The sequence below is a fragment of the Mixophyes fleayi genome, chromosome 1 (genome assembly GCF_038048845.1).
Source record: "Mixophyes fleayi isolate aMixFle1 chromosome 1, aMixFle1.hap1, whole genome shotgun sequence".
Taxonomy (NCBI): Eukaryota; Metazoa; Chordata; class Amphibia; order Anura; family Limnodynastidae; genus Mixophyes; species Mixophyes fleayi.
Genome location: NC_134402.1, coordinates 216,582,966 through 216,610,932, shown reverse-complemented (window position 1 = coordinate 216,610,932; position 27,967 = coordinate 216,582,966). Strand labels below are relative to the sequence as shown.

Sequence of the window (27,967 nt, the reverse complement as noted above, 5' to 3'; positions counted from 1 at the left end):
ACTAATGATGCGTGATGGAATATTCCACTCATGCACCCAAAGAGCAACGCCAGTAATGTCTCAAAAAAAATACAGGACAAATCCTGCATTTCCAGTCCTGCATAATGGTTATGTTGAATTTCTTTTAAATGTTTAATTTAAATACTTTAGCCTTTTATGCAGTCTATAAATAGGAAGCAGTTCAAAGCTGCTGTTTCAACTCTGATAAAAAATGTCAACTTTATTAGGACTAATCTGTATGAAAGACATGGATTTTCATCTCTAATTGTATTCTGAGCATGCAAGGCTTAATGTGCAGTGTAAAGCCAGGTCAGAACCTGGAAGTAAAGTGATTGCAAGCTGCTGTCCCGGCTGAACAATTTTGTTAAATTAGAAGGTCTGTTAATTTATAAGAAATTATAGTTAACTGTTAGAAAATCCAAAGGGTTATAAATAGACCCCTTAGTGGATTATCTTTTACCTTATTGCTTCTCCATCAAATTTACCCACACTCTTTGTAAATATGACTTAATATTTTTATTCAATCACCAATTTAAAGAAAACTTTTACCGCTTATGTGACTTGGTCAAAAAAAATAATTCTTAAATGCCATCAGATTTTACTGCAAAAATTAGCTCCTTAACTCCAGAAATACAACTATAAAGTTTTTAGTGTACATAGTACTTGGCACACAGGGAGTAATTAAATAATTTAAAAGTATACTTGTCTGTCCCCTGACTGTGGTGAACAGGTAAGTTGGTGGGGCTTAATGACATCATTGCACCATCACGTGCTTGTCATCACCTACTGCCTAAAAATTATGAAAAGCCAGAGGATGGGGGGAAGGGTGCTAAAAATGCAATGTCTTATTTGAAAGAGGACAATCCCATCTTTCAAATAATGTGCCCCTTAATAGATAATGTTTGATGGTCATGTTTGACCACTACACTACAGAAATAATTAAGAAGTCCAGGTATGGGAGAGAAGAGCACAGATCTCCTACGTCTAGACTGGGAGAATACACTCTTTCAAATGATTTGGCCCATTAGTCGTAGTTGTAACACCAGTGATGGGCAACCTGAAACACTTCAGGGGCCCCATGGTGCAGCCCTCTAACCTTCAAAAGGGCCATACATTACCATTACTCTCAATAATAAGTTAAAACAATACATTTAGTCAAAGAGGAACATCTATCTGTAATAACATCAGTCATTTTAAACAAATGTTGCAAGCTATAAGAAGCCAATCTAAAGAAACAAAATTCAGGAAGGAGCTGGGAGCCACAATTGAAAGCGAAGCAGACCACCTGTTGTCCATCATTGCCTACTAGACTTCAGAATACACTATGGAGCCCATGGAGGGGTTTTGTAATCCATATATCTAGCCCATTCTGGCACCTAGAGGTTCAAACGAGGTGCCCACTTAGTTATTGTGTGGTGATCACCAGTAAATAATACCCTATACTAACGAAAGCAAGAAGTGGGCGATATAATGCCCATGTTTACATTTTGGGTACATTTGTTTTTGCTTTGCCAGGATGTATAAGCAAGCTGAATGTATTACCTGACAATATAAAGTCTTTGGAAAAAAAGATGCACAGTTTGTGTTTCTGACATTGATGTTGGAATGTGACAAGCCAAAACGTGCCAAAATATGCTCTGTCTTTTTATCAATGTTTTACCATACTTAGTGCTTTTGGAATGATTAGCCATAGTTGTCCCAAAGTGTACCATCATGGCCAGGTGGAGTGTTTCTAAAATGAAGTTTTCAATTCTAATATTAACCAATAGCTGTAGATCTGGAGCTGAATAGACACTAGCCAGGTTGAATAATAAAGGATTTTTCTAAATTAATGTTTTCACTTTATGGAAACAGTTCCCATAACATACTATTTTCCAAGTATATCTGTTGTTGCCTCCAGGATGAAAAATGTGTTAAAAAAGCCAGTCCGGCTAGTTGGCACTTAAGAAAGATGTCTAAATTCCATGTGGTAAAACTAGTGCAGAATATAAGTCCTCATCCAAATACAATTTTGCCAGTCATGATGGACTTTTGAACGTTCACAGTGAATGTTGATTGTGATTTGTGGTCACTTTGAACCCACACAGGGTGCAAGTTGCTGTCAGTTAAATCTAAAACTGTCTTGATTGTATGTTCTGCAATGTTATGATCTTTTGTGACGTGGGAAAAGGGTTGTTTACAAAATTCTTTCTGGAATTTGATTTTCTATGCAGGAGTTTAGCTCAGAAAACGGATAACACATTGTTGTTTAACACTTTATGTTTAGCTGCTGAAGATTTAAATGATGGCCTGAAGGTTAAAGCTGGCCACATGCTGCAATATCATTTATATGGCCTCAGAACGAGAATGATGCCCAAGATTATAAATTAATCCATGCTTTTAAATCCATCCAGCATATAACCACTATCTGATTCTGTGTGAAGTCATTCACACTAACAGGCCACTCGGTTCAATCCTGAAACAGTTGACTCTGTCCCATTTGACCACCCATATATGTGATTAAATTGTAAGTCTATGAGCCCATTTGGGGGCAAGCATTCCATTTTACATGGAATTTAAGCACAGCAACAAGTTTTTTAAGGAAAAAAAAATATTTAACATTGTCAACTAATAAGATGAATGGGAAAACTGGATTATGTTTAAAAAGAAAATGTAGAATTTGAAAGTAAGTGAACTTTACTTTAAGGGCACTATTCCCCAAATTGGTAATTTTGGGAACAAAATTTAAACACATTTAAAGCATACTTCGGGTCAGTCTCATGGACTCCTGGCAAGTCTCCCGCATCCCGCAATAACGCGGTTAAAAAGACGCTATTTGAGGTGAATCACGTTATTTTGGCCCCACCCCCGCAACAAACCATCATATTTGTGGCGGGGCCAAAATGCCGCATTTGGCCCCACCCCACCCCCTCCCGCCCTCTAGGTACGCCCCTCTCACGGATACAACTTTCCAAAAGTAGGCAAGTATGATTTAAAGTGGAAATAAAATTAAATATTTTTTTCGGAAGGTAGTGACCTTTTGCTTTTTAATCTTTTTGCATACTAAAATTACTACTTTGTGGGCATGATCATTTCTTGTGAAGGCTCTAAAGCAGACCTGTCCAACCTGCGGCCCTCCAGGTGTTGTGAAACTACAAGCCCCAAAATGCTTTGCCGGTAGACAACCAGTTGATAGCTGGAATTGCATGCTGGGACTTGTAGTTTCACAACACCTGCAGGGCCGCAGGTTGGACAGGCCTGCTCTAAAGGTACCAGGGGTTAGCAGCTACTATCTTAACTTAAATGGGTGAATGAATTTAATAAGCAGCAAAAACATTGTATATGTTCTTAAAAAATTTAAACTGTGTTATCTGCATTCTTTCCTTGGAGCAGCAAATAAATGGCTCCTTTTCACATAAATCAGTGGTGCGTTAAATGATGAAACCTGGAGAAACTAATGGTGCTGTATTGAAGGCATGAATAGTGTGCTAAAAATCAATGGTGACACAAGGTTATATGTTTGTATAATACGTTAACCACTAAATATGAACAGCAATATATAATTTATCATGGAGGATTAGAATAAAATTTGAAAAAAAATGTGCAGGAGCTGTTCTTATAACAGCATGACAATGTTCTTTATTCTGTATTCATTGATACAGACCTCAATCTCTTTGAGTAGACTGGAGCAGATCAATCGTGAAGCTCCTCCAATTTTTGTGTCTTTTAAACCCAGAATCCTGTTTAACTGCTTTGTGTATTCCAGTACATTCCACACTGGCTTCCTTTTGGTAGCATAGTGAAATAAATGTATTCACACACAGAGAAAACTTTGCCATTGTAAATGGCCACATCACTGAAACATTATAATATATTCTGAGAAACATTTTGTTAAATGGCTTCAACTAGATGATTGGACAAATCAACCTTTTAAAACGTCCATGAAAGCTTCCACCATTGTTATTTTGAATTATGTAATCTGCAAAAGATGTAGGCAGCAGCCAGAAATAATTTTCCAATTCTAACAAGTGACAAGCAATGTATTGTACCTGAACAGTTTTCCATTCACAAAATAAAAATGTATATACATACATATGTTTTAATAGTGATCACTATAAAGAATTGTGTAAAATATTATGTATTACGTTAAATTAAAAAAGCAAAACAATCTGTTTTTTAACAAGGTGGCATAATCAATTTTAGATATGCTGTGGAATACAGTATTAGAAATAATGTAATTTTATGGTTTGTCAGGTTTTTTTTTTATTTTATTTTTTATAATGCAGTGTATTCCTTTAGTGTACAGATGTCATTGTTTAAGTTGCTGTCTATATAAAACAGATGGCTGATGTTTTCATGTGCAGTAGTAGATGACACCTGTTGGCTATATAATACATTAATTTACCGATTTAAGAATGTTTGATATATTGCATATGTATAGTCGTATACTTGCTATAGTCAATGGGAACATCTTTCACACATGTAAATGTAATCAAAACAATTACCCCTAAATCCCTTTAAGTAAATCACACACACTTGCGCGTATGTATATAATTGGTTATCACAGGAAAGGACATTCCCAGTGGACATCTGCAAACACAAATTCTGAATTGCCAGTGGAATTTAATTCTGTGTTGTTCTGTAGGCCTCTCTCCAACAGTACCGCAGTAATGCTGGGTCCCCAGCCAACCAGTCTCCCACTTCTCCTGTCTCCAATCAAGGCTTCTCTCCAGGCAGCTCCCCTCAAGTAAGGGAATCTGTGCCTTGATTTTGTTGTAGGCTTTCAGTATTACCATTGCTGCCCCATGGTCTATCACTGTACCTGTCATGTGCGTCATGATACTCTGATGTCCCATTGTGTTGCGTAGTATCATAATTAGATTGTGAGTTTTGTAGATGGTGCCTGTAGTTACTGTGATAAATTAATGGTCTTCAAGCAGTCCTTTGGGAGAGCTACCCAAATTCTGTCTTAAAAGATTTAAAACATTTTTTTTTTCTTTTTTTTACATAATCTTGACTCTCGCATGCAGTTGTGCTCAAAGTATATGTAACTTAAGATCTCAAGATTATGAAGATGAAAAGGGGAATATATTTTTACAGCATTGCATGAAGAAATTATTTGTAGCAGAAACTTCTAGTGTGGAGTCAGTATGTTCGGTATGGTTGACCATCTATTTTTTAGGTCGACTAAACAATTTAATTTGCTCTTTTTGTATTTTTTTTTTTTTGTGTGTGTGTTCAAGTTTTCAGTTTATATAGTACATGTCCACTGACTTACTGCAAATTTCTGAATTTACCACATAAGCACTGTTGATATTCAAGGTTGAATACCACATATGTCTGGGTTGTTAGTAGAGAAGGAATAGTCCAAATAGATATCTCATGCCATATGACCAGCAATAGAGGACCAAATACTTGGTATAAACCTGGGTTTGTAAGTGACTTTACGTGGTTGTCTATACATGTGTACTGTGACTAGCAAGACAATTATGTAACTTTTGTTCAATACTTTTTGGTTGGTATTTACTTTTTGTTTTCAAACATTAGTGCAACTTGTGCAAAATGTATTATGGTCAGCATAGTTATTTATTAGAGGATAATTTTAACTCTTCGGGTTGGACATTTTAATAAGTAATCCTCATCCTCCTTGCCACACCATTAACTGAATCCCATCTGAACTGTGGAGTGCCACTTTCTGTGCTTTGTGGGAACCCCCCTCCCACAATGAAGGACCCAATTTGGAGCATTCCATAGCGGATCACTGTAAGCGCCACCTCCTGTCATTGTCATCACATGAGTATGGATCAGCAGTTTGATGTCCCAGACCTAATCGTTTTTGTGCTGGAATTATTGCCTCTGTGGGCCGAAGCTTTATGACAGGTGGCAGGATCAGCAGAATTTTGTTGCGTCCTGCTCCATTTCTGCCCCCTTCCTTTGTGTGTGCCAGAGTTCTTCAAGGACTCAACAACATACAGAAGAGAGAACCTCAAAGTTCTGCTGAGTGGGAGCAAAGTGGTGTGGGGTTACTTTTAAAAATTTCCCATACAATAGGTGGATTTATCCTTTTAAAAGTTATATGACTTTACTTGCAAAATTGGTTGGCTACACACTTTAATTTCAAATGAATGTCTGTTTTACCTAGTTTGTTTATTAGTTTACTATGTTTGTCCCCAATTGTAAAGCGCTATGGAATATGTTGGAGCTATATAAATAAATGATGAGGATGAAATGAATGAACATGTAAGATTACATATCTATATATTCGTAAACTGAATAATACCTAAAACAAATAAGTATGTCCAGCAAAGTGACCTGTTGCATCCTAATTTATTGTAAGGCATTTTGAAAAAGCTACTGGGAGTGTTGTTTGCTATTTTTTTTTTTTCTTCTATTGTTGAAAAACGCAGTTGCATTTTTGTTGACATAAATTTTCAGTACAAACTTGAGGACCTGTATGTTCTAAAACATAGGCTTTGTTAGTTATCCCACAACAAGCATAACTGAAATACTATGCTTGCATTTGGGCTTTTTGGCCTTTATCTGCTATAATTGGTACTTAATATGTGAGAGTCATAGTCATTAAAGGGCTACAGAACACTATATGAACTTTTTTTTTTTTGTGACTTGCATATGTTGGTTGCGAGTCTGAGACGTCTATCTATAGCAATAGTAAAACTGCACCAGACAGGATACTGCATTCAATGTGATCCAAGCAACGACAGTGGCCATTATTTTAGTCTATGGTAAAAGGTACATTAACCCCCTTTTTTTGTGTTTGCTTAATTGCGCATAGCACATGGTAAAGCATTGTACTAGACTGGTTTTGTCAACGCTCCCTTCAGGCTAGAAGCAAACATAGTGAATTGTGTCTGCCTGCTCTGTCATATTTTTGAGACTCTGGCCACTCCCACCTGTAGTATTATAATCAATTTCATGTGATATCATACACCTCTTTTTCACATCCAAGCTATTATTTTGCATGAATAGGTTTACTGGAGAGCTCTGAAATAGATGATTTATACATAGAGACAAAAAGTAGGTAACCTGCAGAAAGTTGAATTTTTCATGCAGGCTTTGTAACAATATCATAGAAAATAGATCCTGTAATAACTCAATTTACACATGGGCCCTTTCTCACCCTGCACATGGTTGATATGCCACAGGATCTATTTATTATGATATTGATATTAAGCCTCCTTACAAAATTCAACTTTCTGTAGGTTAACTACTTTTTGTACAGCAACAATTTTAGTGCTCCTGGACAGACCACAGTGAAAACAGGGTCGACACTGCTTAATAATCCCGTCCCCTGCTTCCATTTTTGCACCACACTCTCAATGTAAATGCCTAGTACCAGTGCGGCTCCTCCTCTCCTGGCTCCCTGCATTGATTGGCTTGTTGTGTCCCCTGACAGATGGCATAAGTCCGGCTGTATTTTGTATATTTTGCATGCTGTATTTTGTATATTACATTTATGTATGCATATTAATGTTACAATGAATGTTATATATAATAAGATTGCATTGATCATGTGAATAATATTTAAATTGAGCAGGAGAATTCTTATAGTATATTTCTTTACATTTATATATCAAGGCCTTTTATTTTTAAATCTTTGATTGGTCTGATTTTAACATATCCAGTTTATTATAGTTTATTGGTGTACATTTTACGAAGGGTGGTTATAGTCCAAGCACTCCACTCTGTATATATTTTTATCAGTCTGAGAATCGGAGCCTCAGTTTAGCTTGTCCTATATACACCCACTTGAATCGCATTGGTGGTTATTTTTAAGAGGTTGTCAATGAGTTGAATGTTTTTAAATTTGTTCAGTAATTAACATATACAGATATATATTTCTAGCAAATCAATTTCTCATATATGTATTATATTTAGGAAGCAACTAATATATGTTTTCGGGATTCCTGTTATAAATCTTTGATGGGTCTAGTGCGACAGTCACCATGTGACTATTCCGGAAGTTAAGCTTGGTACTCTAGGCTCCTCACTCTTTATTTCTCTAATGTTATGATTAGAGAATATGTATAAGAATTCTCCATTTCATACTTGCTAAGAATTTAAGCTTTTTCATATACTGTATTTGGTGAGCAATATTTTGCTATATTAGAACAAGGCTCACTGTCTATAATATACCTTGTAAATTTATATTCTTTATATTTGTGGACTTTGAATGTTTTAATTATGATGTATGTGACGATTATGTACTATTGTTATTTTCCCTTAATATTCAGATATGACAGTGTCTGAACCTATGAAAGTGTCAATAATATTTTGAAATTAGCCAGATCCAGGGATTGATTAGCATTTCTGAGGAGTTTTTTGTATGCAGAGGGTGTGGGCCTGACCAGCCGAGCAGAACGAGCAGAGGTGAGAACTCAGTCCCTGTGAACATTCCAAATCTCAGGATATTCATAACTCACTTCAGAAAGTTCGGTGTCATATTGGGAATCAATCTGACCTAATTGAAAATGTAATTCCTAAGGTGGGAGGTGATGAGCCTGTAAGAAGGGTTTAAAATCTTCTGCTTTAGACGTTAGAGTGCATTTTCATGAGGGGTCTATCAAGACTGAAATGTCCCATATTTCTCCATTGTGTTCCCTCACACCCACCAAGTTTTAACTAGTAAGTAAGTGACTCAGGATGATTTCCTATTTTATTTATGAAACTTGTTTGTGCAACTTATTGTATGTCTTGTTAGTAACTTTTTTTAACTAAGCCTTGGAAACATTTTTCTGATTAAAATACATTTAATCTAGAGTATTCCACGTGATTCTTTGTGAAGTTACGAAGCCCAGTGAGGCTCATGCTACATGTGTATGTGATTTAAGTGTGAAACATTAATAAGTGGTTTTGGTGAACGTAAGGACACCATAGTAAATTCTTTGTAGTGGCAGAAAAGGTATATTCATTGCTACGTGACTAAGGTGACACCAGTCACGGCCAGCTGTTCAGATTGCTGTATCTGGGACAGGCTGGGCGTTCGTGACAAACCGGTTGGCAACTTGGTGGGATTGTTAATATTTTTCCTTTTATCATAAGAGCTTAAGTGAATTAGTGGTGTGTGATTCTAGAGAGAATCAGCAACCTAATTGACCGGAGATTAAGCACAAGGCTTACAAAAATTTAAAGGACATACTACACATATAGTTCCTCCCTCTCCTCCTTCTTGTTTTATTTTCTTTGCCGACCACTGCGCTGCTGTGGACAAGGAGGCTTCCGAACGACAATTGGAACACCAGCTTAAGCTTGCCAGGCTCAGCAGCCCGTCGGCGGACAGTGGTCCTGGTAGGTAAAAACCCAGGCACGACCAATTCCCCGTGTTGGAAAAAGACTGCGACCTTGATACGTTCCTGAGGGGATTTGAAAGGACTTGCTGACAGTTTGAGCTGCACCCCAGTGAGTGGGCCAGCTATTTAACCCCTGGACTGAGAGGGAAAGCTCTGGAAGCGTTTGCAGACTTTCCCCAGGAACTGGACGGCGATTATACTGCAATTAAGAAAGCCTTCTTACGTCATTTCAACATCTCCTGAGGCTTATCAACAGAAGTTCAGAGACTCAAGACGCAGTCCCTCTGATACCTATACTGGACTGTTTTTAAATTTTCAACCATGATGCATCAATGGATTGAGTGATTACAGGTACTGGACTATGATAAGCTAAATGATCTTATTCTCAAGGGGCAGTTCCACACACTGTGCCCAGCTGAGGTGAGGGAATGGGTTATGGATCGTGACCCTAAGACATCGCAACCTGCTGCTAGCCTGGCCGACAAGCACACAGCTAACAGGGCTCCTATACTGAAGAAGAGTTGGGGAGCGCCAATATAAACTATGTGGAAAGAGAGGTAACCTGGAGGATAACCCCTGAGCTCACCGTCAACCAAACCAGCTGTTGCTGCACCTTTTGGGGCATGGGGGAGAAAACTTGTTTTGGCAACTGGTTTTTTACGTGTGATGAAGTGGGGCACATCAGTGTCAATTGTCCCAAAAAGATGAAAACAACACCTTATCCTGTGGAGGGCCCAGCAGGGAAGCCTCCCCAGAGACAGTCTACAAGCGGTTAAGGTAAGACACCAAGTCGCACTTGGCTTGTTAGAATCTGGCACAGACCTGACTTGTACATCCAGCTCTAGTGAGCGAAGAAAACATTATTCCCGTGAAAACTATTGCTGTGAGAGGAGTGGGGGGCCTGCACTCTGCAGTACCCCTAGCCAGAGTTTACCTAGATTGGGGATCTGGCAGAGGAATATGAGACATTGGGTGGGGTACTTGACAATCTGCTTTCCACAGTACTGTTGGGAACTGATTTGGGAAGGATGCATGCTGCTTAAATAAATGAAAGTGATGTCATTTGTGATGCACTGGTGCAAACTAACCCTATTCTTTCCCAGATGGATTCTGCTGACGAGCATAACATGAGTGCAAAAATATGTAATGAAATTTCATGTGCAGCTGAAAATACTTATGCAGATTTGCAGGTACCTGTGATGCAGAGGGAGGGATTATGTGCCAATGTGTTTGAAGGTAATGGTCTTGTTGGAGAGACTAACACTTTAAATCCCCTAGTTTGTGAATTTGATCAGGGCAAAATGTGTGAGTGTCACTCGCCGGGTCTCTGCTTCCTCTAAACCTAGACCCGGTTCACTCACCCCTCTGCCGGCATCTGTGCAGCGCCACGGCCATCCGCCATCTTAGGTATGGTTCTGCGCATGTGCAGACCGGAAGGAGCTTTAAAAACTTTCCTCACTCCTCATTGGCCCTCTGTCAGCCTCCTTCTATATAAGGCACCTCCAGTGCCTGTTCTTGGTCCTCACTCTGCTGAGGCAACTGTGGTTTACTCTCCTCCTGGTTACTGTTTCCTGCAGAGCTTCTCAGCGTCTCCTGTTACTTCACCTACTGTCCGGATACCTCTCCTCCACTTCGGTGGTTTATCTACAAATCGCAGTTCATCTCAGCGTCTCCTGTTACCTCACCTGCTGTCCGGATAACCTCTACTCCACTTCGGTGGTAATACCTGCAAACCGCAGCTCATGTCATCGTCTCCTGTTACATCACCTGCTGTCCGGGTAATCTCTCCTCCACCTCGGTGGTAATATCTGCAACCGCAGTTCATCTCAGCATCTCCAGTTACCTCACCTGTTATACGCGGATCATCTCCACTACTCCTGTGGTAATACCTGCAACCGCAGAGCCTCTCAGCATCCCCTCTCATCTCACCTGCTATCCGTAGATCATCTCCACTTCTCCGGTGGTAATACCTGCAAACGAAGAGCATCTCAGCATCTCCTCTCATCTCACCTACTATCCGCAGATCATCCCCACTTCTTCGGTAGTAATAACCTGCAACCCGCAGGGCATCTCAGCACCTCCTCTTTCCTCATCTGTTACCCACAGATCATCTCCACTACTCTGGTCGTAATAACCTGCAACCTGCTGAGCATCTCCTATTACCTAGTCTGCTCTATCCGCAGACCGTCTCCCTTAATAGAATGTCCGTTGATCCTGCCATACTCTGCAGAGGGCCGCGACCTGCGCAGCGGAAGCCGCTAAATCCATACCCTCTTGCGGGGGTCCCTGGAGAAGACCAACCACTGAGTAAGACAACTATTGGCAGAACTTGGGTCGAGACTCCTAGTGCCCGTGACAGTGAGATTGTGCCTAAATGTGATACCATGTCTGCTAATGTTTTAGGTAGTCAGATCGATTGAGTCGCCGACAGAATTGGGCACATGTAAAAGTGTGAAAATGTATCAAATGTATTAGCAATAGTGACCCGGAGAGCAGCACAGAGGAGCTGTGCATTAATCCTTGCAAGTATGGAGGGAAGTTCACTAGACTCTATTCCCCCTCCACCTCCCTCCCTCACTGTAGAAGCTGCAGATTCAGGCATTGATGTGAATGAGTGACCTCATGTGTGCAAGACTGACAAGCTCAGAAGTGACACTTTCAAAGCAGAACAAAACACTGATCCCAGTTTATCGACAGTGAGGGGGAGGGTCAGTCCTCTCTTGAAGGTGAAGAAAATAGATTTTTTTTTGGTAAAATTACCTTTTGTACAGAGAGAAAAATATCACGAGTATGCATCCAGATGTAATTGCTGACAAGCAGCTAGTTGTATTCCAAACCTATAGGGAAGGGTTGCTGAAAGTAGCCCATGAGTTACCCCTAGCAGGACATTTGGGTGTTGCCAGAACTAACGCTTGTTTGGTACATAATTTTTACTGGCCTGGCATACTGAATGACAAAGTAAAGTTCTGTCGCTCATGCCATGCGAGCCAGGTGGATGGGAAGTCTGGTGATGTGGGGAGGGCACCTCTCATTCCTCTGCCCATTATATCAGAACCTTTTGAACAGGTTGCTGTGGATATTGTGGGTCCTCTAGCCACTCCCAGTAGCTCAGGGAAAAAGTACATTCTGACTGTAGTGGATTATGCTACTAGGTACTCTCCTCCATTCGCTCAGACAAAGTAGCAGATGCCCTTATAACTATATCTTCTCCGGGGTGGGGTTCCCAATAGAAATAAAGCAACTTGATTCTCTGGCACTAATTCTATAGCTAGTATTACTCTGTGGGGATATCGGTGTCAAATGCAGCAATTTCAAAAAAGAGACAGTGTTAAGTCTCTATATACAAAGTATATTTTATTGGTCTAGCTAATGCACATAAGTGTGTACAGAAAAGGTGATAAACTGATATCACTTGAATCAAAATCAAATAATACATACATATAAAAGAATTTCTTGGCCAAGAATAAAGTATATACAACACAATAAAAAATCAGATGTATTCAATACATATCACGGTGATCCATAAACATGGTAAAATAATTAGGAATTGTTGGACACTCATCTAGAGTTACAACCAATTTATTATATGCATTCTGTTTAAAGATGCCATTATTTTACCATGTTTATGGATCACTGTGATATGTATTGAATACATCTGATTTTTTATTGTGTTGTATTTTCTTTATTCTTGGCTAAGTGTTTGATGTTTATCCTATGCCTAGGATAGATGAACTACTAGATCAGCTTGCCCAGACACACTACATCACTATCATGGATCTCAGTAGAGCGTACTGGCAGATCCCATTGTCACCCGAGGCACATGAGCTCCCCGCATTTATCACCCCATTTGGGCTGTTTGAGTTTTTGGTCATGCCCTTTGGAATGAAAAATACCCTTCCAGCGCTTGGTCAATGACCTGCTAGAAGGCCAGGAGGGACATGCACTTGCCTACCTGGATGACATTGCAGTGTTCAGCCAGACATGAAAGGACCACCTGATCCACCTGAATAGCGTGTTAGGCCGAATTACTGAGGCAGGTCTGACTATCAAGCCAGAGAAATGCCAGCTTGGCATGCGTGAAGTGCAGTACTTAGGGGAGGTACCTTCCACCCAGATCCAGGCAAGGTAGAGGCTTTCACTGTGTGGGCTAGCCCTACCACGAAAAAACAGGTCTTGTCTTTCTTAGGTACGGCTTATCGAAAGTTCGTGCTCCATTATAGCACTCTAGACAAACCGCTGACTGACTTAACAAAAAAGAAATTACCACAGGTGGTTAATTGGACAGAGGATTGTGAAAATGTATTTACAGCTCTGAAATCTGCTCTGACCTAGTCCCCTCTGCTACAGGCCCCAGATTTCAGACAGAGGTTTATAGTACAGACTGACGCGTCTAACTATGGACTAGGAGCTGTCCTTAGCAAGGTGGCAGCGCATCGGGAGGGGCACCCTATCATTTTCTTAAGTACAAAACTACTCCCCCGGGAGGTGGCGTATGCTACCATTGAACGAGAGTGCCTAGCTATCGTATGGGCACTGCAAAAGCTACAGCTCTACCTGTATGGATGGGATTTCACCATTATTACAGACCATAATCCTCTAAGCTGGCTAAATTGAGTTTTTGGGTATAATGGTAAGCTGTTAAGATGGAGTTTAATTTTGCAGCAATATAACTTTGCCATTCAGCACCGGAAGGGTGCAGAACATGGAAACGCAGATGGCCTCTCGCACCAAGGGGCAGAAGTGATGAATGGGCAGGGGAGAAAGTGACAGGTCACAGTTCTCCGTACCCTAGGTTTAGGGGGAGGTGTGGCGTTTATGTACTATTGTTATTTTCCCATAATATTCAGGTATGACAATGTATATTGTATGTAACCTTGTAATGTAATCTCAGCGTATGCTTTGCTAAATTACTTGAGTCTGAACCTATGCAAGTGTCAATAATCCTTTGAAATTAGCCAGATCCAAGGATAGATTAGCATCTCCCGAGGAGTATTTTGTATGCAGAGGATGTGGACCTGACCAGCCAACCAGAACGAGCAGAGGTGAGAACTCAGGCCCTGTGAACATTTCACATGACAAACATTTCAGGACATCCATAACTCGCTTTGCAAAGCTCGGTGTCATTTTGGGAATCAGTCTGGCCTAACTGAAAATGTAATTCGTAAGGTTGGAGGTGATGAGCCTGTAAGAAGGGTTTAAAATCTTCTGCTTTAGACGTTAGAGTGCATTTTCATGAGGGGGTCTATCAAGTGTATGGGATTAAAGTGTGAAATATTAATAAGTGGTTTTGGTGAACGTAAGGACACCATAGTAAATTCTTTGTAGTGGCAGAAAAGGTGTATTCATTGCTAAGTGACTAAGGTGCTGTATCTGAGACAGACTGGGCGTTCGTGACAATGTACATTCAATAAGTTATCTATATGCATATTTGTGATTTATTACTAATAAAGTTCTGTAATTTGGAACATATGATTTGTCAATTAGAAACACACTGAGCCTATAATATATAATTATTCATAATCTCGCCTAATTGTTTTTGATTGAACAAAATTTTTCTTTCATTTACTGATAACTTATTGCATGGTAGTCATTAGCCTTTTCTAATTTGATTGGCCAATACCATTGTATTCATTTTATGATTTCATGTTCGTTTTGAACCTGTAAATTATGGAATTATATTTGTTCATTGGTTAGTGATTAGTAAACACCACTTATTGGTTGATTTGAGAACTAGTAACTTAAGTTTCCTAAAATTCCCCTGATATAAGCATAGTTTTATACCTTTAATCTCTGAATATTTCCTTTGGATACATACAAAAGGAAATTAAGAGGGCTTAAAGTGTCACCAAACCTTAAACAAAAAACACAGTTTGATCTTTTATCATTCAGAAACTGTATGTAGACCTTAACTACTGACTATCCAAACTATTTTCTAAGGATTTCCAGGACCACCCTTTGCTAACTTGTTTTACTACATATACATATAATGATGGCACGGAATAAAGGGAAATTATTAAGAATAACTGTAACACTACACTATATTAAAAGTTCTTTTAGAAAATGACATTTGTAATTTGGGTTCTGTGGCTGAATGGTTATCTGCTTATTCTGTACTGTGTCTTTAAATCCTTAAATAAGGATTTCTCTCGTCCATCTGTTATTACCTTTTTATCACTCTGTACAAAGCAGGACAATACCAAAAGATCTGCTTATCACACATTTGACCATAGAACATTTTTACACTAACTTTCTGAGTAATCCAGAGTGGTCATTGGCTGAGTTAAGATTTTTGGAGACTAAAAGTGTTTTTGCCTTAGTGTTGCACATCACATTTGTTATTTTTGTGCCACAACTTTTCAGTCTTTCTAGTGGGCTTATAAATACTGTTATGAATAAGACCTCAAAAATCCTTCTAGTTTTTTTTCCTTTCCATGTAACATTTTGTGAGCCAAAGTAGTTTCATGAGAAATTGAAGTGATTCCTTTTCTCTCTCATGTGTCGCCCTGAGAGCAATTTTCCCTTTATGAAGATTTCACCTTTTTTTAGCTGTAAAAGAGCAGTAGTCACCACCTAAAATCTGATACCACCCATATCCTTACATGCAACAACTCCTATGTACGAACAATGCAAAGAAATGTCTCACGGTTTTAAAATATGGTGATCTAGGGGGGAGTTCAATTGGCTGCGCATTTTAACTGTTTATACTGTAAAAATATCAGCTCAGCAGAGGTGCGAGCAAAAATGAGGAATGTTTCTGTGAAAAAAATCCACGTGCAGTGTCTCTCGGCTGTTCCAGGCACCTTTGACGGATTTTTTTTAGAATTAAATCTCCTCCTTAAAATGTTGCGTTTGTAAAGCATTTATAGCTATGTTAAAAAGGAAATGTTAGATAAGTGTATTAGTAACATAGTATTATTGCTACACTGTTAGCAGAATAGTAAAACAAATCAGGTAATCAATAATAAACGGATCCCAGAAAGTGTCAAGAACCTTTTCATTTCTTGTAATTGAGTGAAAACACTCATGCTCTATTGAAATCAGATTCTTTTGCTGAAATGTGAGCCAGCACTGTGTATAGTTACAAAAGACCTATTTTCAGAAGACATCCCTAGGAAGCAATCACATACTGGATTATTTTATTGTTCTTTGCTTATCTTGCATAGATTTATATTGAATACAAGGCAAACTGTTTATGGGGATTATTTGATGTGATTGGACTTGAAGAATGCGCATACAGGTTTTTAAACCCATTGTGCCAATCGCACAATAAACGACTGTTAGGTCCGATATCTCATTAGTGCGTATGCTCCCACGGTCATGTTTTATCGTACCAAAGCACATCGCATCGTTTGATTTTATACAATTACTAAAAATCCCTCTCAACGATGGAACAATGTCGGGCAAATTTGGAAGTGTGTATGCACTCATGACTTTGGGCAGATTTCTATAGAGTGTGCAGAGTCACAATCTTTTCAGGAGATGGTTATGAGAGATGAAAATCACAGATCTCAAGGTAAATCATGTAGATGTATGCACATAATTCTGCATGCATCGGAAGAAGTTTTCTGTAGTATGTTTCCAACTTAAGATATAGATGGCCAAATCAGTTGATAATTGCATCTTATTTAAAACCATCTCATTTGTATATTTTTACAGATATGTTCTTTTGGGAAAAAAAGGGGTTATCTTCCGTTGGGAGAACCAATCACAGGTTGCAATATATTGTAGCTTGTGATTAGTCCTTGCACGGACTCACCCTTTCAGCCATCATTCAAAGATGTTGAGCTTTACTTATTTGCTGATTCTGTATTGAAAAATGACTTGCAACCCCCAGTGGAGGGGACACGTTAATTAAAAAAAAAAAAAGTGCAATTTTTCCGGCCTACTGGTTGCACTACATCATGACCCACTGGTCACGCTGGCAGATGCAGTGTGATACTCTGGGCAATGTCCTGCTGGGAAACTTTGGGTCCTGGCATTCATGTGGATGTTACTTTGGCACATATCGCCTACCTAAACATTGTTGCAGACCAAATACACCCCTTCATGGCAAGGGTATTCCCTGATGGCAGTGGCCTCTTTCAGCAGGATAATGTGCATTGCCACACTGCAAAAATTGTACAAGAATGGTTTGAGGAACATGACAAAGAGTTCAAGCTGTTGAATTGGCTTCCAAATTTCACAGTTCTCAGTCTGAAAGAGCATCTGTGGGATTTGCTGGAAAAACAAGTCCAAGCCATGGAGGCCCCACCTCACAACGTACAGGACTTAAAGTATCTGCTTCTTACGTCTTGATGCCAAATACCACAGGGCACCTTCAGAGGTCCATGCCTCGACGGGTCAGAGCTGTTTTGGCAGCATGAGGGGAACCTTCACAGTGTTAAGCAGGTGGTAATGTTGTTGCTGTTCTGTATATAAATTATGATAGTATGGTATCTAAAATGGAAAACAGTCATAAAGGAAATTGGGAAAACTGGGATCATTTAACGTTATGAACGCAATCAGCATGTGCCTTCACCTACAGTTGAAAACAATTTAATAAGGAGTGGAGGAGGGTAATGTGGGGAAAAGCTGGGTTGTCCAGGTTTTTTCCCCCATAATATAGTCTGTTATATTTACAAATGACCTTATATCACAGGCAATACATCCGATAAACAATGTTTGCCATTAGTAGTTTTTGTTTTAATTAAGAGAAAATAGGTTTTTATTTAAAGTGGTTTTGTTATTTGTTGCACACTGCTTATGTCTGAACACTGTACCTGAAATGTGACTTAATTCTTGCAAAGGACTGTTAAGATCAAATAGAAAAAACTGACAGAAAAGTGTTGTTGTGTGTATGTAAATGTTTTAAACTGTCTTCATGTGTTTTTTGTTGGTGTTCATTATGTGCTATTGAACAGGACATTTTATTCAAAAGCTGTATTAGGTTTTTTATACCAAGTGATGCAAATGCCCAAGAGTTTCATTGAGTATTCTCTTTTTTTTTTTTTTTTGCTGTACTCCAGTTTTCTATCAAAGATTAATAGAATGCGCAGAGTACAATACTAATGCTTCAGTGTTTACTTTAGCACAGTCCTGTGATTTATTACCTGACCTAGATGTGAACTGAGGTTTTTATATTCTAATATTTAATTTGATTTTTGTGTGGTAAGAACTTGATTGACAATCTGTAGTTGTCAACTGGCAGATCAGCCTGATTATCGGCAATATTGTTTAAAGCTGAATCTTGTTTCCTTACTGTGGCATTTATTTTCTTTCTTTGGTTTGGACTTGCATAACAACTGTATATTCTGTCCTCTTTTGAATCTTTATATTGACCTACAGTACCCAATTTTTTTCAGCAAAAAGGACCTGATTGTGAATGGGTAAATATAAAACCACTTGATTGTCTGATCTATATACTGCATTCTGAAAAGGGAACAAAGCAGCAGCTGGGAAGGATTTTTCTTGTGTGGTGCTCACTTTAATTTTTAAGACAGTTTGTTGCTGTATGTTCTGTGTTTGGTGATATTAATTTACTGTGAGACCTACGGATTTGAAGATGTCAAAGTATAATCATCTAATCTCAAGTGCAACTGTGTGTCATGTTAAAAGACAATTTTAGTTCCTGTAAACATAGTGGTCTCTTTAGCGTACCACTTCAATATATAAATATATATTTATTTATTTATTTTTAAACTTGTTTTGCTTTGTTTTTTCTCTTTAGCATTCAATCTTAGGCAGCGTGTTTGGAGACTCTTATTATGACCAGCAGATGACTACACGACAGACTAATGCTTTATCTCACCAGGTATGTTGAAAAATTTTTAATATGACTAAACTAAATGAGCAAAAAAGTGAAATCGAAAACTTTTTTATTCCTCCTTTTGGAGTTAATATTAATAAATGCGTAAGTGTCCTGTTAGAAACAACATATATCACAAAATATAGAATCCGCTGCCACTCCCAGGAAATTTTGCCCATGTGTAATGGGATCTTTAAAAATCCTGTATATTATATACTAGTAAGTGAATATTTTTCTGAAAGAATACTGGCTTTTCAGGTTAAAATACAAACTTAAATTGAACATATTACACAGTTTTCCCCCTAACCATTTAAGAATGTTTATGAAAGAGTCCAATAAAAAGAAAAAGACGAGGCACCTTTTGGTTCTCATGTGACCTGATGTTTATTCATGTCACCTTCTCAGTCCCAGTTTCCAGGTTTGGAAAATTTAAAGAAACATTATAAATGTTGCTTCTTCAGATACCTGTGGAATCGGTGGAAAATGTTTTTGATCCATTTCCAATGTATTTGTTTGGCATTTTCCACCAATTGGATACAAGGGAACAGCTTTGAACTATTTCCAATACAGGAGTTGTCAAATTTGACTATGCATCTGATCTTAGTAGATTTAACAAAGGGACTCTAGTAGACTGCCAGATCACAGCGGGGAGATTTTGTTCATTTTTCTTACATAGGTTTTGTTTTTGTTTTTTTACCATGGTTAAACTTGACTGTGTTTGATCAATATCTTTACATTTATATGATGGGTTTCACATTTTTTGGGCCTGTGTACTGATCATAATAAGTACATAGGAAGCTTTAATGTTTTATTTGGGATTTTTTTATCATATCATTTTTTTTTGCAGTTTAGTAAGTGTTGGAGTTACTTTTTTTAAACTTTGTCTTTGTTTTATTTTTTCCTATGAAAACTCACAAGTGTAAGCATTTATTAAGAGGGGATTTGTAAGTTTTAGCTATAAACTATTGCTCCTTAATAATACATTCCCCAGGTTTAAAATTATTGCTGATATTGCAAAAAACGTAAAAAAATACATAAGGTATTTCTAAAAGTTTCTTTATCATTTGACATACTACAGACACTTTCTTTGTGGTTCAGAAGTAAACCTGCCTTCCCTGGTATACATTCACCAAAAAGCTCTCCCTGTCAGCTCTGTGTTATGTAACACTTCATGAGCCTATATCTGTCTCTTAACTGTTAATGACAAAATGATCAACACATGGCATTGGCTAAACATTTCTTAAAACAAATCAATATATATTGTAAAAAAAAATAACATCAGTATTTAAAAACAATAGTGTTCTCTCTGATATATCAATCTATATACTTATTGAAAGGAATACATATTTGAATATGGTGTTTAATAAATTTGGTCTTAATAGATAAAAATACATATGTGCTGTGAGGATTGGGACTTCAGAAAATAAGATGAAGAATATCACGAGCACAGTATTGTAGCTCTTATGGTAAATGCATGAGGTACTATATAGATGAGAGAACCAAGGAACAAGAGCACTATGTCTGCAGCAGAATAGATTAATATACTTAGTTGTGGAAAAATATGTGCATATATAATGTATATTGACAGTTAAAAGCATATTTGGCCTGCTTTATTTAGATCTATATTCTTAAACCCTGAAAGGCTTGCTATGGGACGAACAGATTTATATAAAAAAAAATCTTCTATTGAGACATGGTAGTGTGAGCTGTGTATTAGATATCCCAGCCCACGTGTATTATAATTTATTGTAACACATGGAGTTGATATTTTCTTACAGTATTTACTATGTTGGTAGATATGTGGTGATATAAATATAGAGGCAATACTGTTGCTCGTTTTGTCAGTTAATCAAAGTAGGTATGCACCTATTTATAGTTGTAAATCACTATTTTTTCACCTTTGAGAAAATCCTATTATGAGAAATTACAAATATTGTTAAAGACTGATCTCCTGTGTGGATTCCTAATAGCTGACCGAAAGTGTGTTACATACTTAATTAAGAAGTATATAGAAGAGCCGGTCTCATACTAACATTACTCATGTAAGCTGGTCACATACAAGCTGAGAGGTATTTGCTTTGGTTTGCACGTACATATTAACTATACTAATGCTACTAGCCAATTGCTTGGGACATAAGAAGAGATATGTCTGCACGCATATAAACTATATTCTTCATTCATATGTAAACATTGCAACATCCACAACATATAACTCTGGCAGAGGACAGCTAAGTGGTTTTCTTTCTCCATGTCATAGTGTTTTCAATAGAAGCCCAATTCTGTGGGTCGATTAGTTCCTAATTTTCAGTAGATATAGTGTATAATGCATTAGTCAATATGCATGTGAAAACACAATAGATATATTGATATCAGGGGGTAAATGTATCAATCTGCGGGTTCTTCAACACCCGCGTGTTCAGCCTCTTCCACGATTAAATTTCAAGCGGCGCTGCATTGTAAAGGGTTAACTTCCCTTTACAATGCAGCGCCGCTTGAAATTTAATCGCGGAAGAGGCTGAACACGCGGGTGTTGAAGAACCCGCAGATTGATACATTTACCCCCAGGTCACTTTACATCAATTGTTTTTAAATGTGGATATGTAAGATGTGACTAGAGCCTTCTCTTTGCACTCCACTGCACAAAAATGAGTAGGAACAGTGCATAGGCCAAAGTCACTCCCCAATTCGCATTTCGGTGGGTACACAGAAGCATTTTTTCTAGGGTTGGTGATCATGCTGGTTTTCTACATTATGAGCTGTCGCCAACATTTATGCTTTTATTTTATACTGATCAACTATAAGGTACAGCCAAAAGCAATAGAATTTCATTTTAAGTTAAAAATTTAATTTTTCCTCTGCTTCACTCTCTGCACTACAGCAAGACACCAGTCTTTGTATTTTTATCGATGGAAGAAAGGAAATTGGTCTTTATATACAGCTTTCAGTATGTTCCATCTGTGTTTATGTGATTAGGATTGATTGTATTCACTTATTTACAAATACATTTTGATGCTGTCTTAAAATTGAATTCCCTTACATATGCCACTTTCTAATAGAATCTGTTTTCATTTGTTGTATCTCTCTCTACCTGGGTAAGAAGCTAGATTGACTATTTGAAGATGTTTTGTTAAGATGAAATGTGTCTATAATCAAAATGATACCATATTGATTGTATTTTTAGTATATTTTATAAATTGAAGTAGTCTTATATGTGCAAAAAAAAAACTGCTCAACAGGCTGTGTTGATTGCAACAATTGTCACCATGGCAATGTAGTGCTTTCCCTCTTTTCTAAAGTGGAATTCACTTTGAAAGTCACTACGCTTAGGTTTAGATTTAATAAAGGGCATTTTTCAGCTGTTTTAAAACAGCCATATTTACTAAAGGCCAAACTGCCAGTTAAAAGGCAGAGAACCACAGTTTAACAAACCACCACTTTACCAATTGCCATCCCGATTTTTAACATGATGAAAATACAGACCGATTTACAGCCAGAGATAATAAGCTGCTAGGCAGTACGGAGGCTTAGTGGTTAGCACTTCTGCCTGACAGCACTGATGGGGGCTATCAATATATATGATGCACATTAATTGAGTAATACAATCAGTGCTTTTTTTGTAAGAAAAAATGTGCCAGAACTTACCTCTTTCTGCCCCCTCATTTTTGTGTAGCCCTCTCTTTTTGCCCCTCTCATTTTTGTGTAGCCCTCTCTTTCTGCCCCCTGATTTTTCTGTAGCCCTCTCTGCCCCCCTCATTTTTCTGTAACCCTGTCTTTCTGTCCCCCTCGTTTTTCTGTAGCCCTCTTTCTGCCCCTCTCGTTTTTCTGTAGCCCTCTCTTTCTGCCCCCTTGTTTTTCTGTAGCCCTCTTCCTGCACCCCTCCCCACTTTCTGTAGTCTGTACTTGCCTTCTATCATCATCATCACCAATTATTTTTATAGCGCCACTGATTCCGCAGCGCTGTACAGAGAACTCATTCACATAAGTCCCTGCCCCATTGGAGCTTACAGTCTAAATTCCCTAACATACACTCACAGACAGACAGAGAGAGAGAGACTAGGGTCAATTTTTGATAGCAGCCAATTAACCTAGTAGTATGTTTTTGGAGTGTGGGAGGAAACCGGAGCACCCGGAGGAAACACACGCAAACACTTCTATGCTTCTTTTCTCGCTTCTCTGCTTTATCGCTGCTCCTCTCACTGGCAGAGTCGTGACGTCACGACGCTGCTGGAGCAGGAAGCAGGACACACACTAAGATGCAGTGCTGCACTGTAGCAGCACCACAGAGAAAATAAAATGTTAAAAAGTTAATTAAACTTTGAAAACCCATGGAAAAAAGGTGCAGGAACGCCGTTCCGAGCATTCTATGACAAAAAAAACTCTGAAAACAATAATATTGCCCTCTTAAAATAATAAAAAATAAAATGTATCCTATAAGTTAATTACAAATTACACAGGTCTGCAAAAAAAAATTTTTGTACAGCTGCTTTGGCTTAGTTGACTGATTCTTACGTTTTTTGGTGCGCTGAATCCAAAATTGACAGCCGTTTTGTCCTGGGACGTCAGGTTTTTGAACAAACAGGTAGTCATCGTTTAAAAAAATCTCTTAACGCAAATATTTTATTTACATGAAAAATATTAACTTATTTGCACAGGTGACGACAAAATTAACACCAAACTCAAGTAGATTGCTTGTGAAATCGTCTTTTTTTAAACTCTGAACTTCTTTTTGAGCTTTTCCTCTTTTAGGTGGCTCTTCCGGAATATCCCTGTACAGCATCCAGCAGTAGTCAGCCATCATCGTAACACTCCATTTCCCTTCATACTTTCTTTCCATTTCTTTTATATCTTGATGGAAACGTTCTCCCTGCTCTTCACTGAGTTGAGAAAATGGACTTTTAAGCTCATGGAGCAACCAAGCTTGTGGAATGCTTTCAACATTTTTTTCCACCATTTCCTTGTAATTTGGGTCTTTTTGGTTTCCCAAAAAGTTTTTTTATGACCACAGTAAAGGCAACCCACGCTTCTTTTTGAGTTGGAGTCATTGAACTGATGAAGTCTTTTTCGGATATAAGTTTTCTAATATTCGGGCCAACAAAAACCCCCTCTTTCAGTTTTGCCTCCGTTAAACCTGGAAACTTGGATCCCAAGTACATGAAGCATTCGCTATCTTTGGGAAGTGCCTTACCAAATTGTTTCATTAATCCTAATTTTATATGGAGTGGTGGTAATAAAACCTTCTCAGGGGGTACCAATGTATCTCTGAGAACATTCTTTTCACCAACAACTAGACTTCTTGGTGGCAATTTTTTTTGCTTCCAGTGATTTTGTCGGCCTCTACTGTCCCATAAACCTAGAAAACAAGGGTATTTGTGTACCCAGCCTGTTGTCCTAGCAGTATACACAATACTTTTAAATCCCCACATACCAACCAATTTTGGTTTTGATAACCCACTTTCTTGAGTACCAACTCCAAGTTCTCGTAAGTCTCCTTCAAGTACACCAAATGAGTAACAGGAATGGACGCATAACGGCCACCATTGTGAAGTAAAACTGCATTTAAGCTTCATTTGGAAGAGTCAATGAAAAGCCTCCATTCAGAAGAATCATACTGAATGTGGAACTGAGCCATCAACCCCTCTAAATCAGAGCAAAACACCAAATTGCCCTTCTGAAAAAATTAAGACAGAAAGTCTTTTTCCCGATGTCTGTACCATGCAAAAGATGTACCTTTCATCAACAAATTTTTGCTTTTAAGTCTAGAACCAAGTAATTCAGCAGATTGCTTAGGTAGATCTAGGTCTCTCACCAAATCATTGAGTTCCTCTTGCGAGAAAAGTTTTGGTTCGTCAACTTCAACATCTGAAGGCTGAGGTACAGTTCCATTCTCGTCAGGCCTATTGACTTCATCCAGGTTTGTAGAAGGGTCGGGCACAGGGACGTCTGGACCATGGGGAATGGGACGAATAGCAGAAGGAAGATTGGGATACGTGATGGTGCACTTCCACTTTGAATTGTACCCCTTCACATCACAGGAACAGAAATAACAATCATCACTATGATTCTTTTGCTCGCGCCACATCATAGGAATTCCAAATCTAAAAAAGCTTTTATCTTGTCTTTTGACCAATTACGAAGATCTTCAACGCACTGCTTACATACTTTATGAGGAGCCCAAACTTTATCTTGGTCACCAAGTTTTAATTTAAAATAAACTAAATAAACTTTCTTAACAAAATCTGTAATATTCAACTGCTGCTTTTTCACCATGAACTCTCCACATATGAAACAGAAACTGTCAGGCAAATTTACACACTTTCTTGGAGGCATTGCACTAAGTTTGAACCACACAGACAATAGCAGGGTGACACCAAAAAAGTAAACAGGGTGCGTCCAATGAAGATATAAAATATTTATTATATAATAAAAATGTGTAAATAGCTAAGCTTACATGCGTATCATTCAAATAATGTGTTTCTAATATCCATCAGACTTTGATTGCTCATTGTGGCACTATTTGAAAATTTACCCAGTATTTCTGGATTACGCTGGATCCTATCACGGATCTGTGTTCATGCACCCTCGCGCTGCAGCTGCATTTGAATATTGGGTGAGATCTATCCAGTTATTATCTGTTGATCATCAAGACTTGGTTCATATATTATGTTTTTAATATTGTGTACTGGCCAGACACTCATTATACTCACTATTACCATCTGTTTGTAATGTGTCTTCTATCGGGTAATACCCGCTACATTATTTGAATGATACGCATGTAAGCTCGGCTATTTACACATTTTTATTATATAATAAATATTTTATATCTTCATTGGATGCACCCTGTTTACTTTTTTGGTGTTACATAAACTTTTGGAGATTGGCAATCTCATACAGGGTATGCAACAAGAAGATTGGTGAATGTATGTAGGATATATATAACATAAATATTGAGGTGATATACACGGTTGTAGCACAGTAAGCCTATTTGTCTTCTAATAGCAGGGTGACGACTGAAATTAAATACAAGATTGTGGAGGAATCAGAGAACAAGTTAATGCATGAAAGAAAATGTCCGGGCAGGCCCTAGCAAGCACACTCAACAATGCAGTGCTCACCATCAGGACCAATCAACATGTATTTTCATGTTTTTGGGAGCACTGGCAGTGAAATTAAATTTGTTTTTCCGTGTTCAGTTTTTTTTCCCTAAGTATGATGGATTTGAAATTTAGCGATTTCCAGCTACCTCTTTGACCAAGGCACATTTCGATTGTGAAAAAACCTGACGTCCCAGGAAAAAACGGTGGTCATTTTCGAATTCAGCTCACCAAAAAACATAAGAATCAGATAAAATTATGAAAACAGCTTTTTGGTTGCAGACCTGTGTTATTTTTGTCTCAATCAATAAATGGTTGGCCCATAATTTATAAGTCAATGATGCCTCTTATGTTCTGAATGGCAAGATAGTTGAAGCAGCATGTTTGAGCTAACAAGCCAATCGTTTTTCTGGAGGTTTATCTGTTTTTCAATCCATCACACATCGCCAGTCATTTAACATCCCAGCCTCAAACCACCCAATAGTAAATGCTGCAGTTTAGAACTCTAAACTGCGATGTGAGGTGGTTTAAAACTGTCGCCAAACATGAATATTAGTAAATTTATCCTTGGACTTGCACTCATTTGCTGTTGAAGAAATGGAGATATGGAAATTCAGTACAGCGTATAATGCTGTTCTAAAATGCTCCCGTTATCTTAAGTTTTGTGCTTAAATAAGAATACTGTAGAAATAATTAATAAGGACTATGTACCAAGTTACATTACATTATTCAGTAGTCTGCTTCCAAGATGTATGCTGTTTTCGTATTGAAAATGAATGAAGTGGCTTTCATTATATAAATTAGGATTTATTTTATAATTTAAAATAAATTTATTTCCCAATGTTCTCTAGTTTTAAAGCACGAACACAATAGGAATTGTGATAAAATTAAGTTAGTATTAGTACATTTGTACTATTTTGTGTTCATTTCACTTATTTAATTTTTTTTTTTGATTTTTTTTTTTATTAGCTACTTTTTTCCAGTAATGGTGTCAATATTAATGTTAATATTAATGTTAATATTGCTCTAAGAAACATGGCAAAAGCACAAAGCTCTTATGAGATCTTGAAGGATAATTCAACGTTTTAGGTGGAACATTTTTTAAAAATAACCCATTACCTTAATTGTGGGGGGGGGGGGGGGTCTCCATCTTCTGCATTGTAGGCCCCAATAAAGGAAAAGCCTGATTTATTGTAGGTCACAAACTGAGCCTTAGGTCCAGGTCTGGTGCAAAGTTTCACAGTACCCTAGGCAAAATGTCAGCCTACCGCCTCTGCATCCCCCAATACCATCTTCTCAGCCCCTCACACACACTTGCGGTTTATTTACTAAATGGCAGTTCCAAAGAGCCGCTGATTACCAGTGCTTTGAAGTAATTTTATGAAATGGCAACTTTTATTAAAGACAAAACCCAACGGGTTTTGTCTTTAATAAAATTGCTGTTTAAAGAAAATTACTTCAAATCGCTGGGAATCAACAATTCTCCAGAACTGCCGTTTAGGAGATAAAACCCCACTTGACTTTTTTTATTCAGGAACAAATGCAGGATTTGTAAAGAGGGATTTCCATGCACATGAGTGGACATGACCATCACATAAGGGGAGTTGCTATATTTTTATACAGTGCTAGGCTTCTCTACAACCCCTTCCTCTCCCTATCAAATACAAGCAATGCTGCATGCACTACTGTTAGGTGCACACAGTTCACCCTTTACAAGCAGAGCGGTATGAAGCAGGACATAGTCCTGACTGAGTGTGACAGTCACCCAAATTCGGCACTGTCCCACCAGATTCATGACAGTTGGC

General features: G+C 38.1%; 1 protein-coding gene across 5 annotated transcripts in view; it reads left to right on the top strand.

Annotated features, from left to right (window-relative positions):
- Positions 1 to 27,967, top strand: part of CRTC1 (CREB regulated transcription coactivator 1) — a 132,002-nt gene that overhangs the window by 93,093 nt on the left and 10,942 nt on the right. For 3 of the 5 annotated variants that reach the window (XM_075205179.1, XM_075205167.1, XM_075205161.1), the window contains 3 exons: positions 4,625 to 4,726; positions 18,629 to 18,652; positions 18,994 to 19,077. In XM_075205179.1, the coding sequence (XP_075061280.1) occupies positions 4,625 to 4,726; positions 18,629 to 18,652; positions 18,994 to 19,077 (210 nt within the window). The remainder of the gene's footprint in view (positions 1 to 4,624; positions 4,727 to 18,628; positions 18,653 to 18,993; positions 19,078 to 27,967) is intronic. The other 2 variants (XM_075205174.1, XM_075205186.1) reach the window with 2 other exon arrangements.